The sequence below is a fragment of the Dunckerocampus dactyliophorus genome, chromosome 13, assembly GCF_027744805.1.
Source record: "Dunckerocampus dactyliophorus isolate RoL2022-P2 chromosome 13, RoL_Ddac_1.1, whole genome shotgun sequence".
Lineage (NCBI taxonomy): Eukaryota > Metazoa > Chordata > Actinopteri > Syngnathiformes > Syngnathidae > Dunckerocampus > Dunckerocampus dactyliophorus.
The window spans coordinates 4530116-4546761 of record NC_072831.1 but is presented as its reverse complement, the minus strand read 5'-3'; the positions used below and the strand labels follow the sequence as shown (position 1 = coordinate 4546761).

Genomic DNA, 16646 nt, shown 5'->3' with positions numbered 1-16646 from the left:
CACGATCTCGTTCTTTCGGTCATGACCCAAAGCTCATGACCACAGGTGAGGGTGGGAACATAGATGGAACGTTAAATTGAGAGCTTTGCCTTCTGGCTCAGCTCTCTCTTCACCACGATGGTCCGGTAGAGCGACCGCATTACTGCAGACGCTGCGCCGATCTGCCTATCGACCTCACGCTCCAACCTTCCCTCACTCGTGAACAAGACCCCGAGATACTTGAACTCCTCCACCTGGGGCAGGACCTCATTCTCAACCCGGAGGGAGCAATACACCCTTTTCCGACTGAGAACCATGGCCTCTGATTTGGAGGTGCTGAGTCTCATCCCCGAAGCTTCACACTCAGATGCAAACCGTCCCAGTAAACGCTGCAGGTCACAGCCCGATGAGGCCATCAGGACCACATCGTCTGCAAATAGCAGAGATGAGATCCTAGTGCCCCCAAACTGGACTCCCTCGACACCTTGGCTGCGCCTAGAAATTCTGTCCATGAAAATTATGAACAGAATCGGTGACAAAGGGCAGCCTTGGCGGAGGCCAATGTTCACCGGAAACAGGTTTGACTTACTACTGGCAATGCGAACCAGGCTCCTACTCCGGTTGTACAAGGACTGAATGGCACGTAGTAGCGCGCCACCAATCCCATAGTCCCGGAGCACCCCCCACAGGACACCGCGAGGGACACGGTCGAATGCCTTTTCCAGGTCCACAAAGCACATGTAGACCGGTTGGGCAAACTCCCAAGTACCCTCCAGGACCCTTGCAAGGGTGTAGAGCCAGTGTTCCGCGACCAGGACAAAAACCACATTGCACCTCCTGTAGCCGAGGTTCGATTAACGGTCGTACTCTTCTCTCCAGCACCCAGGAATAGACTTTCCCAGGGAGGCTGAGGAGTGTGATCCCCCTATAGTTGGAACACACCCTCCGGTCACCCTTCTTGAAAAGGGGGACCACCACCCCAGTCTGCCAATCCAGAGTTACTGTTCCCGACTTCCACGCAATGTTGAAGAGACGTGTCAGCCAAGACAGTCCCGCAACATCCAGAGCCTTGAGGAATTCAGGGCAAAACTCGTCCACCCCCGGAGCTTTGCCACTGGGGAGCATTTTGACTACCCCAGATACCTCAGCCACGGTGATGGAACTGTCCGCGTTCGTATCCTCAGCCTCTGCTTCCTCAATGGAAGGTATGTCAGTGGGATTGAGAAGGGCCTCAAAGTATTCCTTCCACCGCCCAACTATATCCTCAGTCGAGGTCAGCAGGCTCCCGTCCCCACTGTAAACAGTGTGGACCGGGCACTGCTTCCCCTTTCTGAGGCGCCGGACGGTTTGCCAGAACCTCTTCGAGGCCGACCGAAAGTCGTGTTCCACACCCGAACTCCTAAGGAACTCCTCCCACACCCGAGTTTTTGCCTCGACCACCGCCGAAGCCGTGTGCCGCTTGGCCCGCCGGTACCCGTCAGCTGCTTCAGGAGTCCCACAAGCCATCCATGCTCGATAGGACTCCTTCTTCAGCTTGACGGCAGCCCTGACCTCTGGTGTCCACCATCGGGTTCGGGGCTTGCCGCCACGACTGGCACCGACCACCTTGCGGCCGCAGCTCCGATCGGCTGCCTCAGCAATGGAGGCACGGAATAGAGCCCATTCGGACTCGATATCCTCATCCTCCCAGGGGATGCAGGAGAAGCTCTGCCGGAGGTGAGAGCTGAAGACTCGACGAACAGGAGACTCTGCCAAACGTTCCCAGCACACCCTCACTACACGTTTGGGTCTCCCGGGTCTGTCCGGCATCCTCCCCCGCCATCTAATCCAACTCATCACCAGGTGGTGATCAGTTGACAGCTCAGCCCCTCTCTTTACCCGTGTGTCCAAAACATGCGGACGCAGGTCTGATGATACGACTACAAAGTCGATCATAGACCTGCGGCCTAGGGTGTCCTGGTGCCATGTGCACTTATGGACATCCTTATGCTGGAACATGGTGTTTGTGATGGACAAACTGTGGTTCGCACAGAAGTCTAACAACATCACACCGCACGGGTTCAAATCGGGGAGGCCGTTCCTCCCCCAGGCCTGGCTCCAGGGTGAGGCCCCACTATCCCACTTCCGGGCGAGGTGCGGTCTCTCCTCGTGTGTTTATTCATACGGGTCTTCTGAATCACTCTTGGTCTGGCCCGTCACCCAACACACAACGTCACACAACAGTAGTTGTTGCAAGTTAATATGACTCAAAATCTGTCTTTGCTACCTTTGCTAATAATCGATCACATTATGATAGTCGGACACAATGATGTGCCGTATTTGGGCGTGGATCAGTGCACTCGTAGTAAAGAGGGGCCAGGCACGATAGCGTGGTATGCTCTTAAATAGGGAGGGGTGGGGTGTGTGTGTGTACATTTGTTCATTTCCATATCACACAGACGATGTGTTTGGCGTATTCAGAGTGAAAAGCAGCTGGCGGATTGATTGGCGTGCTGTGGGCAAGCGAAGCAACACGGGTTGCGTAATGAAGCCCATAATGAGTCTATCAGCATTTAAATCCTGCAGCTTTTTGTTCCTGCCAGGGTAATGCTTCCTGTCAGATCTGCATGAGGAGAGTGGGGGGAGGTTTGGTTCTTTTCATCTTATGGCAAACATACAACATTTGGGTTGTTGAAATGCTTGTATGACAACGTGTATAGGACGACTGCCACCCGCTTTCCATCGACTCGGTAGGGCCTAAAAAGGAAAGCGCTTTAAAGTGCTCAAAACACACGTTAATCTTGTTATTTCCAGGCCAATGTTAAAAATAACATTAAAGGCAAGGATGTGTGCTCGGATGTTGAAATATTTACAATTTACAAAAAAATATATTTTTTTAAGTTCCAGGTGTGGAGGGCCCACGCGGAGCTTCACGGAAATAAGAAGTCAAAAACCCACAAGATGTTCAACCGTGGAAAAGCGTGGCAGTAAGTCAGCTCACATTACTCCTGCTATAATGCTCTATAGTGCTGGCGCTAATGCAGTGCTAATTCCTATCTGACACACAAGCTCATGTGTGTTGTCAGCTAATGATACAGATTTGGCAAAGTTTACCTACTAATGTTGGCTATCATCGAACGTATTGCCTCACAGACTATCAATGAGTCGTCCAAAGTGCGGCCTGGGGCTGTTTTTTATTGGCCCACGGCACATTCTAAAATAATTTAGCAAAAAAACAACAAAAAATGAAAAAACAGCAGTCATTTTAAAAGAATAAAGTAAAAGTAATAAGAGATAAAAGTTGCCATTTAATGAGAAAAAGTCATAATTTTACAAATTGAAATGTTAAAGAAAGAAGACTTTTTTTTAAAGAAACAAAACAAAATAAATTTGTAATTTTTGGAAAATTAGGCTATGGAAAAAGTTATCATATTATGGGAATAATAAAGTCATATCATGAGAAGCAAATTTAAGGGAAAAAAGTTGAATCGGTGTAAAATTCAAAAAACAACAGCAGAAATGGAAAAAAAACAGCCATCATTTTACAAAAACGCAGTCAAAATATTTTGAAAAAAAGTCGTTCTGATGAGAAAAAAAGTCACAATTTTACGAGACAAAACTGAAAAAAAACCCCCAACCAACATCAAAAATGTGAAAAAAAGAGCAAAGTTCATAATTCTAATACGCTTTTTCACCTGCTGTACATCACAAAGCTCAGATGCAGTTTTTTGTAGAGAGGTTTTCTGTGCTCTAAATACAAAAATGTTCCATTTATAAATAAGGAACGCCTACTTCACAGAAATTCACTTATCATGGTTGGGCCTGGAACCAATTAACCACGATAAACGAGGGATTACTGCATTGCGTTTTAGGATATTATTGATGACATGATAATGATTGGAGCGTGAGGTCGACAGGCGGATTGGTTCAGCGTCTGCAGACATGCGGTCGCACCCTCGTGGTGAAGAGAGAGCTGAGCCGGAAGGCAAAGCTCTCAATTTACCTTTCAATCTACGTTCGCACCCTCACCTATGGTCACAAGCTTTGGGTCGTGACCGAAAGAACGAGATACAAGCGGCTGAAATGGGTTTTCTCCGCAGGGTGTCTGGACTCACCCTAAGAGACAGGGTGAGGAGCTCGGTTCTCTGGGAGGAGCTCAGAGTAGAGCCGCTGCTCCTTCACATGGAGAGGAGCCAGTTGAGGTGGCTTGGGCATCTAGCCTGGATGCCTCCCGGACGCCTCCGTATGAGGTGTTCCGGGCATGCCCAGCTGGGAGAAGGCCCCGAGGCAGACCTAGGACACGCTGGAGGGATTATGTCTCACAGCTGGCCTGGGAACGCCTTGGTGTCCTCCCGGTGGAGCTGGAGGAGGTGGTCGGGGACCAGGAAGTCTGGATCCCGACTAAGACTGCTGCCCCCAGGATAAGCGGATAGAATGGGCATTATAGTGGTGGTATTAAGGGGATTGGGCTGCTTGAGTCCCCACTGAAGGCCCAGGTACCTAATGTATTGCCCACCACTGACTGCACATACAAATTGTGGTTGAACGTTGCAATGGTGAATATTTCACAACGACTCTGTGGTATCAACTTACTCTGAATCTTTCTGGATGGGTAGTACCGTAGAAATGTGTGTAGGCCTCAGCCCCCCACAGAAGTTCTCAGAAGTAGGTTCAGCAGAGACACCTTCCTTAGCTTTGAGCCTTCGGTGGACCTCCATCGCCACCCTATGGAAATGACCGGGACCCTGGTTGATGACACTGAAGCGGCGTGGACTAATCCCTGGTGGCGAACAGCCCAAACTGTTGTTGTACCCAATGGCATCCTGCAATTTGTCAATCTGGGAGACCTTGGCCTCCAACTCTTTCTGGAGATGCTGCAACTGAAGCTCTTGGGCCTTTAACTCCTGGTCTCTCTGTGTGAGCTTCCCCTCCAGATAGGTGATTCGCATCCTTGGGATGACAAATTTAAATTAGAAACCGTATGGACCAACTGGGCAGTGCACTCACAACACAAACATGAATGTCAAACGAAGCAGAAAGCAACAGTGATCCACTAAATACCAAATGCAACACTTCAATTCAGATACCCGATTATGTGGAGAACCAGTACTTGAATTCAGCCGTCCCTAATAAATGGTTACTATGGATTATTATGAGTCCAAAAATACTGAAAGACAATTAGTATTGTGATCACTAGTGGTCAGAATTATGATATGGTGTGGGGAGCTCACACGCAGCTACGTGGTGGCCAGTAAATCTCCGGCCACCCCATTGGCCCGCTAGACATTTCAGGTATCGACTTATTGCCACTTTGGCCACCTCAATGAAAAACTTCCGGCTCCGCCACTGCTCACACGGGAAGTGCTGCTCTAACCACTGGTTGGTTTTCATTAGGGATTGTCAATAAATTACGACTTTATTTTTTCTAAATCACATCACAAATTGATGTATAACCATGTCAAATGATTGGTCCGACCCTAAAAGTATTTTGCATGCCCATTTTTTCCAATTCGATCCTTTATTTGAAGGACTTTTATTGGGTTAGGGACCTGACTCACAGAGGTTTGTTCCAAAAGCCAAACAATATTGTTGGTCATGCTGTGTAATAAAATCACACTCAGCAATACCTTGCTTGCATATTTTTAATGCTTTGAAGAGCTATTTTCATAACCATATTCAATTCCACAATGTCATGTTCGTAACAAAAGCTCATTATTAAAAACAAAAGTGTCAGTATCGGATCGGATCGGCAAGAGTATTAAAAAATTGGATCGGATTGTAAGCCAAAAAATGTGAATCGGGACATCCCTATTTTCAACTTTTTATTCAACTGGAATATTGACAAATAACACTGCTGGTTACTAAAGAACATAAAGAAACAAACTTCTTTCTTTCTGATGAAAGTGTAATGTTTTGTTTGGTAGGTTCCATGTTTATATAACCATAGAACACAATATTCTGTGTGCCTTGAAAGATCAGTCAAAACGGTCTAAAATGGGCGCTACTGAAGGGGTCGTCTTTTGAAAAATGGTTGGGATTGAATGAGTTAAGGGGTGATGTTAGGTCCATTAGCCAAACCAGATGAGAACCACTGGTATAGAACATACTGGCATCAAAGTGATATTAATACTTGCAATATCGCCCACCCCGACCCTAGACAGGTACAATACTCATTTACATAACCATGTAACGTAATAAGATACTTACCTCAAGATGTCTGCGTCCAGGCCTGGAGGGTCTGCATGAATGGAGGCCAGGCAGGTGTTCTCCTCAGCCTGCCGGACTTTTATTGAACCGTTGCCCATGGCCAGACATTGGTTTGCCACCATAGGAATGGTTCTCAGAGATAAGTCAAAGCAGCGGTTGTCTGCGAAGATAAATGTGATCTTGCCGATGCTCAAAGTGGACTATGAAAGGCAGGTCTTATTGTGTGGTCATATTGATATGCTAGTAACCATTTACAAATACAACCAAGTACTCTGGATAGACAAGTTTTCTTCTTTTTCCCAATAAAACATGCATCTATGGACGTAAATGACAAATGCGCATCGTGGCTACCCTGTACATTTCTAGCATTCATGAATATAGTGAATAGTATTCAGTATTACCTTTAGATTTTGTGTACAGCTACTAATCCATGTTCCCTCAAGACCTCTGCACACGACTGCATCTTCTCTTCCCACCGTCCACAAGCACAATGACACTGTTTGCTGGGGAGGGATCTTTTTCCATGCGTTACCAAGGGTGCTTCTGATCAAAGTGAAGCATCTGGCAGCCCCTGATGGTCTTAAGCTGTTTGACATTGTGTGTTTGCGTGTGTGTGCGAGAGAGACACAGTCTGACATTCAGACAACTGCAAATGCAACAGGCCTGACGGAAGCACGTACAGTAGATCCCCTTAATCACGAGGCATAGACGCCGTTTGTGGATGAAAGACTGAAACGATAATTACTTTGCCGTTTTGACCTGATAGCTCCTGAGTTCTCAGACTCCCCATGAATGTCAAATAATCGAGACGCCCATAAAAATGTTGATTTTTAACACGATAATCAATGTCCATAGTGGGTTTGTCACACTTAAATGTTTCAGATCGTCAAACTGATGTAAATATTAGTCAATGACAACACAACCGAACACAAAATGCAGTTTTTAAATGAAACTTTTTATTATTAATGGAGAAAAAAAATCCAAAGCTACATGGCCCTGTGTGAAAAAGCCTAAAAAAAAAGCCTAAACCTAATAAGTGTTTGGGCCACCCTTAGCAGCAACAACTGCAATCAAGCGTTTGTGATAACTTGCAATGAGTCTCTTACACGCTGTGGAGGAATTTTGGCCCACTCATCTTTGCAGAATTGTTGTCATTCAGCCACATTGGAGGGTTTTCCAGCATGAAGCACCTTTTTAAGGTCATGCCACAGCATCTCAATAGGATTCAGGTCAGGACTTTGACTAGGCCACTCCAAAGTCTTCATTTTGTTTTTCTTCAGCCATTCAGAGGTGGACTTGCTGGTGTGTTTTGGATCATTGTCCTGCTGCAGAACCCAAGTTGGTTTCAGATTGAGGTCACCAACAGATGGTCTTACATTCTCCTTCAGCAGAATTCATGGTTCCATTTATCACAGCAATAGTGCTGAAAATTTCGTCTCTTTTTAGAGAGCCGGTTCTTTCTGATTGGGTCACTAAAGAGAGCTGGCTCTTTTGGCTCCCAAGGGGCTCCTCAGATTTTTTGTTGTCTTAAATTAATTTATTATTAAGTTATGTGTATTGTGTAAAAAGAAATTACCAATGTAAAAAACACGATATGAAATGTTTATTATTTAAATGAATGTATTTAAACCTCAATGAACAGCTACGAAAATATATTAAAATATAATGTTATGTTATAAAAACAAAGGGCCATCTCAATAGACAAATTAGGTAAAAAAAAGGGCAAATCTCTTCATGCAAATTTCTCACAAACGAATCGTCTCTAAGAGAACCACGGCGTGTTTAACCCCGCCCCCTGCTCAGTGTGGATACAGCGACGCCGCAACACATCTTGACCGATGACATTCGTCTTTAACAGAAAAAAGACAAGGAAAAAATTAATCGGCTCCCAATGACGTAAACCAGCCCCTGTTGTTCATTTCAAAGAGCTAGAGCCGATTTGTTTGCAACCAACACACCACAACACAGCAAGTCTGCCACGCCCTGAAGCAGCAAAACAGTGCTGGATGTTGTTGTGGGGTCTTTTGTGACCTCTGGGATGAGTTGTCATTGCGCTCTTGGGGTCATTTTGGTTGGCCGGCCACTCCTGGGAAGGTTCACCACTGTTGCATTTTTGCCATTTGTGGATAATAACCAAAAGTCCCAAAGCTTTAGAAATGGCTTGGGGGCGGCAACGGTGGGGGCAATCACTTTTTCACACAGGGCCATGTAGGTTTGTATTTTTTCTGCCTTAATGATAAAAAGTTTCATTTAAAAACTGCCTTCTGTGCTTATTTGTGTTGTCATTGACTGATATGACAGACTTTGTTTGATGATCCGAAACATAAGTATGACAAAAGTAAGAAGCCAAGAAGGGGGCAAAGACTTTTTCACAGCGCTGCAAATGCTTCCACACTAACAAACAGGCAAAACAAGCCCATTTTCGACAAGTTTTTCAACCAGCAGTGAGTGGCGACTGGCATGAGTGGCAATTCTTGTTGCTCCCCGCCTAAGGGCCTCAATGCTGGAACGAGAGGGTAGTTTCCCTCCGCCTTCGGTTGGGGGGACGGGTCCTGACTGCTGTTTGCCGCATAAGCGCACACACTGGCGCACTAGCCAGAAAAAAACAAAATAAATCTGCGGATGAAATAAGGCACAAAAAGAAAACGCAGGCAGAAACGGGAAATGACACCACAAAAAGCACAGCTTGCCTAGCATGTCACGAGTCACACGCAATCACGGGTCATATGCACGTCATTGTGATCGGTGGGCCTATCTGGAGGCCTGTGCTCGACTGAGTGACATTCCGTTTTTTTATCTGCTGACCCCTTTTAGGGTCACCTCTTAAATACACAGAAGTCACAATACACCGCCTGAAAATGCATCTTTATTGTCATTGTGACACAGGAACATCAGTTTGGCATTCAGTGATGACAGCTGCCATTGTGTAAATACAAATAAAAATAAAAAATAATTATATATATATATGGGTTTTTTGCACACACCTGACTCATATGGTGGTTTTCTAATGAACCGCGTAGGAAAAGGTACAATATTGTTAGTATAATTGTACTTAATGTCACTAAAGGAAAATCAAATGACATAAAAATAGTTGATCCGATCACATGCAAAGCCATGTGATGCCCCTGTTGGCCATATTTGACTCGTCTGAAGGATACAGAATTCCCATCACATAAATATAAATCTAAGTAGATTCCTCAGCATTTCATAAACCACATTAACATTTTGGTTCATGGACAAATTTGCATTAAAAGGGTTTGATCTGCAAAAGGTGATGTTAACGCTTCAATTCAACTGATTCCATTTGTCATGAATAGCACGCATGGGGGGGAACCGGGTCGAAACGGACCCATCGTGCAGAAAATGGAAGAGCCACAGCAACAAACGTCCTGTTTTTCATTGGCTCGGGCCGTCCCCACAACCAGCCAGTGTCCGTTATTTACAAGCAATGGCACTTCAAGATCGAGATCGCTGAACTTGAGTAAGCAACCGTCCTGCAGTGGGAAACATTTAAGTTTACACCCTTGAATAGGAGTCCAACAACGGCATCCCTACTGGTGAAAACATTCTGCTTTGGGGATGTTTCCCTGAGCAAAATCCCTCCTGAGATGTGTACAACCCAACGTGTGATGCATGTGCCTGCCAACACGACCTTCTCCATGACGTATTAAGCCATGTTTTGTACCGCAGTCAAATACTGACTTCACTCAAACAGAAATTACTTGATGAACTTGATGAATTTCTGGAATTTTACATTCTGTCACTCTGTTAGAATAAAGCTAGCATCAAATTGATGGACTTCATATCTTTGCAAGGGTGTAAATTTATAAAAGCAGCAGCAAGGGATCAAATCAAGTTTCCCGAGTGTGTACAGTGTTCCCTCGCTCTATCGCTGTTCACCTTTTGCAGACTCGCAAAAGACTTATGTTTTTTTTTTTTGTGCAATTATTTTTTTTACAGTTTATAAACGCTGGCCCTTTAAGAAGATTTGCATTGTGAGAAGTTGAGTGTTGTACTTCCGTGCTTTAGCACAAAGTGGCGGTGTCTCTTTATTTGCGCTCTTTTTGTCTAGATCGCCCATTGTCTTCTGCGTCCTGATTGGCTGTAGACCACTGTCAATCAATCTCCTTCCTACCGTTTCTTGTTGTGGTCATGGCTAGCAAACTAGCTATCCATGTGGGCTACTTGCTAACCGCCAATAATGTAAACAATAGAAGAAACAGAAGAAGCTAACTGTGTGTGACTCCGAACACTGTATGGTTTTCTCCCCGACAAAACCCGCAATGTCGACGAAACGTTCTGCATCCAAAAGGTAGAGGAAGACATGCTGAAGGAAGGCAGAAGTTACGCGGCTGTAGGGCACCATTACGCAATAAATGAATTTCAAACAAAATGAGAACTTTGCGAGTGTTTAACCAAGAGAGAAGATGTTAACGCCTGTCTGAGAAAAGTGTATAAAATGTACGGGGAGGGGTTTTACAGCCTTAAAACATATGTAATCATTTGGCTACTTTGCGGAGTTATTGCGGGCTATTTTGGGAACCTATCCGCCGCTGTAAACGAGGGAACACTGTATGAGCTTTCATCAACATCGGAACTGTTACAGTAGGAAACCAAGCACTCACATTTCCACGTTACGTCATTTTAATTATTATCAAACTGTGTAAAAAAAACAAAACAAAGTCTAAGTAAAAAAAAAAAAAAACAACCTCAAACGGTGGACACACTTCATGTTTAGAAATTCCATTGCTGTTGAACAAAACACAATTCAGTCATGTGCTTAAAAAAAGAAAGAAATGCAGCAACTCATGATTACATATTTGATGAATGTGTTACTGACCTATTATAATGCTAAATATAATCCTAAAGACCATTAAATAACTACTATCACCTTTATTTGAAGTTTATTTATGTATTTACTTATTTTACTTTTTAACAACTAACCAATTAACATGCTTAAAAATGCCCAAAAGTGTGCTTTGTTGAAAACCTGCCTCATAACTCAACTATTGGATAATTCAATTCAGAGAAGTCTGATTCGACTCTCAACCTCAGAGTGGAATCATATGAAAAGGTCATGTGATCAACACTGTAGCATTCTGACGACATGGGGGTACCCACAGCTGCGGCCGAGTATACGTGTTTACATACAGTATCTTTCTTTTTGTTATGCGTTGCCTGTTTTGATTCGAAATCAGCCTCATTTTTGTTGATAAAGAACTGAAAATGACAGGTGTGTGTTTAACAAGAGACCTACACTCCTGATCCAAATTCTAAGACCAGTTGAAAAATTCCATTTTGCGCTGTTGGTTAAAATTTTGAACATGGCGTGCACACATTCTACGCATGAATAAAATGACCTGCTGCGGTTGCGCAATCCAAAGGAGCTGAGGTGGGCGCTAGGATAATCATGTACGGATTTATTGGTTCATAATGGCTCCTAAAATATCATCCAAAGTGTGGAAGTATTTTGTGAGCCCGAGAAAGGAAGTACAACTGCAGTCTTGATGACCGTGTGACATGCCTACCGTGTTTGTTTCTTCTTTCTGTGGGTGTTATAGGCTTTATTGGTAGGGATCCATGTTAACTGTGCTCCAAAAAAACATGAACAATGTTTGATGATTAGTCGACTATGGACAAAATCTCACGAATCAGATTTGACAGTGAAAATCCTTCATGAAAGACAGCACTGAAACACATACATGGCCCGTCTTTTCCATACCCTTGGACACAGGCAAATCTTACAATGTTCCACTAATTAGTAGAAAACACACATTCTCAATCAATGTCTCCGTACAAACATTCATTCATCTTATGAAAATAAAGTTTCCAAGAAAAGAGTATGTTTCAGTTCAACTTGGAAGGGTAATCCGTTGGCTAGCTTGCATGAGTCTGGCACAGATCCCATTTTTTGGTACCTTTCACATGGAAATGCTAAAAAAAATTGTACGGTACCGAACTGAACTGAACTGCATCATAAAGTACACATACACAATCAAATGAGAACTGATGGGAATACCAATAAAGAAAAAACAAAGAAAAGTTGTCATGAGAGACAAAGGAAACCAACACAAAACAAAAGCATCCACTCCTCTCTTTGCATCTGTGCAGTCAATTGTAGAACTACATTATGTGGACAATGTGACTCAAAGAAACCCGTTTATGTCGACAACCCGTCTACAGTGGAGTCAAAAAAGTGTTTGGCCCCTTCCTGATTTCTTATTTTGCATGTTTGTCACACTTAAATGTTTCAGATCATCAAACAAATTTAAATATTAGTCAGTGACAACACAACGGAACACAAAATGCAGTTTTTAAATGGAACCTTTTATTATTAAGGGAGAAAAGGGGCACTTTGACCAAATCAGATTTTCGGCCCACTCATCTTTGCAGAATTGTTGTCATTCAGCCACACTGGAGGGTTTTCCAGCATGAAGCACCTTTTTAAGGTAATGCCACAGCATCTCAATAGGATTCAGGTCAGGACTTTGACTAGGCCACTCCAAAGTCTTCAGCCATTCAAGGACTTGCTGGTGTGTTTTGGATCATTGTCCTGCTGCAGAACCCAAGTTGGTTTCAGCTTGAGGTCACCAACAGATGGCCGGACATTCTCCTTCAGGATTTTTTGGAAGACAGCAGAATTCATGATTCTAGTCTTCCAGGTCCTGAAGCATCAAAACAGCCCCAGACCATCACACTACCACCACCATCATTTACTGTTGGTATGATGTTCTCTTCCTGAAATGTGGTGTTACTTTTATGCCAGATTGGAATTTTTTTTTCTCCCTTAATAATAAAAAGTTTCATTTAAAAACTCTATTTTGTGTTTAGTTGTGTTGTCATTGGCAAATATTTCAATTTGTTTGACGGTCTGAAACATTTAAGTGTGACAAACATGAAACTAATAAGAAATCAACAAGGGGGCAAACACTTTTTCACACCGCTGTATGTGGACCAACAAGTCCTGGTCCATCGTTGTCTTCTTATTACTACAAACGTCTGTTTAAGTCAACGTCGACGTACATGGTTGACCGCATTTTGTCGACATAATATTCCATATTAGCCCCACTTTTCGTGACCGTATTATCGTTCCGTCGTTCACAGTCGAATAGACTTCTGGCTGCCCTCTTCCAGCCACAAACAAGAGTGGACAGAGATCGTTTTTAACACCGGAGTGGTGTGTGTTGCCCGTGTCTATGTGACGGGACCTAAGACAGCCTGAGGTTAAAAAAACATCGATTGGATTAGAAAGACAGGATTCTCCACCTCATCAAACACCTTTGGACAAGCCTGGCGTTTGTTGGCCAGTTTCCTGAGTCCAACGTCAGTGACGTGCGATCACAAGTTCAGTCCTGGAGGAATCCAAAAGCTTGCAAATCCTTCAACTGCCGTGGTATGTTTACGTCCATTTTCAGTTTCAGTGGGCCTGATGGCCACGTTTCCCAATACTTTTGTCCATATAATGTAGGTTCCACGAAATTCGAATAAATAATCTACTAAAATACCCTGCTTTTACACAAGAATTTCATTGTCCAAACTGACATTTTAAAATCAAAACGACTGCAGTTTACCTTTTTCAAAATGGATAAGTACACTACACTGTTTTTTTGTGGATTTAAATATCTAGAGATGAAATATATATGATCTTATATATCCTGTAAATCCAAGGTATTCATACAACAACAACAGTGGCCTGTCAACATGACATAAGGAATGCTTCTCTGCACTAGCTTTTCAAAGAAACAGGAAAGTTTGTGTCAAACAGTGTTTTTGTTCAATTGTTCACAAGGTCAAGTGTGCACATTTGCTTCACCTAAAGGTACAATCAAGAAACCTACACAAAGCCACTGGTGTCCAAACGTTTTCCACGGAGGGCTGCATACTGAAAATCAAAGTTACTTTGAGTTTTGTAAACGGGCGAAACCAATCCAACAATATGCTAAAACGTTTACAGTCAAACATCGGTTTTCGAACGCCTCAGTTTTTGGTGAAAATGTTTGCCAAACTTTTGCCTCGGTTATTTTACAACACTGTGCATTACGTTATAGTACATCCGTGTACGGTATCATGACGAGGAAGCCTTTGCCCAGAGCGTTTGTGATCGTGATGTGCAGATGAATACTGAAATATCGATACTTCTGATACCAGCTCTTCATGATGTAATTTGATACTTCAGTCATTTGAGTGAAAGTTTGTCTGAAGCGTTCGTAAACTGAGCCATGTGTGAATTGTGAATAAAGTTTTCATTCTTATAGTAGTTATTCATAAGTGGTGTGAAAAAGCCTTTTCCTGATTTCTTGTTTTTTTGCGTGTTTGTCACACTTCAATGTTTCAGATCATCAAATGTAAATATTAGTCCATGACAACACAACTGAACACAACATGCAGTTGCGTTCAGTTGTGTTGTTGCAGTATTTAAATTAAACTTTTTAATATTAAGGGAGAAAAAAAATTCAAGTAAGTCTATCAGTGTGGAAAAGGTTACAAAGCCATTTCTAAAGCTTTGGGACTCCAGCAAACCACAGTGAGAGCTGTGGTTTGCTCTCACTGCCACCAAATGGCGAAAACATGGAACAGTGGTTAACCTTCCCAGGAGTGGCCGGCCAACCAAAATGACCTCAAGAGCGCAGCCACGACTCATTCAAGAGGTCACAAAAGACCCCACAACAACATTCAAAGACCTGCGGGCCTCACTTGCCTCAGTTAAGGTCAGTGTTCATGACTCCACCATAAGAAAGACACTGGACAAAAACGGCCTGCATGGCAGAGGTCCAAGACCAAAACCGCTGCTGAACAAAAAGAACATTCAGGCTCGTCTAAATTTTGCCAGAAAACATCTTGATGATCCCCAAGACCTTTGGGAAAATACTCTGTGGTTTGCGAGACAAAAGTTTAACTTTTTGGAAGGTGTGTGTCCCATTACATCTGGCGTGAAAGTAACGTCGCATTTCAGAAAAAGAACATCATACCAACAGTAGAAAATGGTGGTGGTAGTGTGATGGTCTGGGGCTGTTTTGCTGCTTCAGGACCTGGAAGACTTGCTGTGATAAATGGAACCATGAATTCTGCTGTCTACCAAAAAAATCCTGAAGGAGAATGTTCGGCCATCTGTTGGTGACCTCAAGCTGAAACCAACTTGGGTTCTGCAGCTTGGAGTGGCCTAATCAAAGTCCTGACCTGAATCCTATTGAGATGCTGCTTAAAAAGGCGCAAAGATGAGTGGGCCAAAACTCCTCCACAGCGCTGTAAGAGACTCATTGCAAGTTATCACAAACGCTTGATTGCAGTTGTTGCTGCTAAGGGGGGCCCAACCACTTATTAGGTTTAGGGGCCAATCGCTTCTTCACACAGGACCATGTAGCTTTGCATTTTTTTTCTCCCTTAATAACAAAAAGTTTCATTTAAAAACTGCATTTTGTGTTCAGTTGTGTTGTCATTGACTAATATTTAAATCAGTTTGATGATCTGAAACATTTAAGTGTGACAAACTTGCAAAAAAATAAATCAGGAAGCGGACAAACACTTTTCACACCAATGTCTATGAGTTTGTCCTTTGTTTTTTCTATTGTTTTAAATTAGCTTGGCTATATTGTAAATCACCCCGCTACCTCAACATACGTCAGGGTTTAAAAAAACAAACAAACTTAAATTAGTTATTTAAATTGATTTAAATTAATCATGTATTTAAATCTGCGATTGGCTGGCGACCAGTCCAGGTTGTACACCGCCTCTCCCCCAAAGTCATCAGGGGTACCCCATGTGACCCTAGTGAGGACAAGCGGCATAGAAAATTAAAGAATAAATCAATTAAATGAAATTATTTATTTAAATAATAAAGGAATTCAATGTCATTTACACATTAGCTGAATTTGCAAGTATCGGGTAGATATCGTTGATACCAGCCTGATTTTTACTCAGTATCGGATCAGAAACAAAATCATCACTAGTTGGCGACTCACGTTTTAAATTGAGTGCAACCGTGAAAAAAGACGGTGATGTTAAATGTTCATTATTTTAATGAATTATCATTTTGTGCATGTCAAACTACATTTATTCAGTAAAAATTGTATTTTTTTGTTATATGTTTGGGTGTCTGGAATGGATTCATTGCATTTACATTATTTCCTATGGGAAAAATGGCTTCGGTTTTTGTTCGCTTTGGTTGTCGTCTGACCTTTCCGCACGAATTAATAACAAAAATCGAGGTACCACTGTAGCTGACAAAGTCTATTTTTATTACTTTCAGCCTTTTTGTTGTTCTGTTGAATTTTTCTTCTGTAATTTTGATTTTAGAATATGCAGCGGGCCACTGAAAAATAAAATGGCCTCCAGGCCGAATTTTGGACACCTCTGCTCGAGTAAAGCTTACATATGAAAAAAATGCACATGCAACACATCTTATTTTAAATAGTAAATTGCAGTAGTAGCTATGTGCATAATGAATACTTCCTGCAATGTATATACAAAGATTGACTGCATTT

General features: G+C 42.9%; 1 protein-coding gene across 1 annotated transcript in view; it reads right to left on the bottom strand.

The window, feature by feature from the left end:
• Window positions 1-6708, bottom strand: part of LOC129192432 (cGMP-dependent protein kinase 2) — a 33474-nt gene extending 26766 nt beyond the window's left edge. Inside the window, exons 1-3 of the mRNA XM_054796468.1 lie at window positions 6567-6708; window positions 6166-6325; window positions 4552-4908 (exon numbers count right to left, since the gene is read on the bottom strand). Coding sequence (XP_054652443.1) covers window positions 4552-4908; window positions 6166-6287 — 479 coding nt within the window. The 5' untranslated portion in view covers window positions 6288-6325; window positions 6567-6708. The remainder of the gene's footprint in view (window positions 1-4551; window positions 4909-6165; window positions 6326-6566) is intronic.
• Window positions 6709-16646: the final 9938 nt, after the last annotated feature.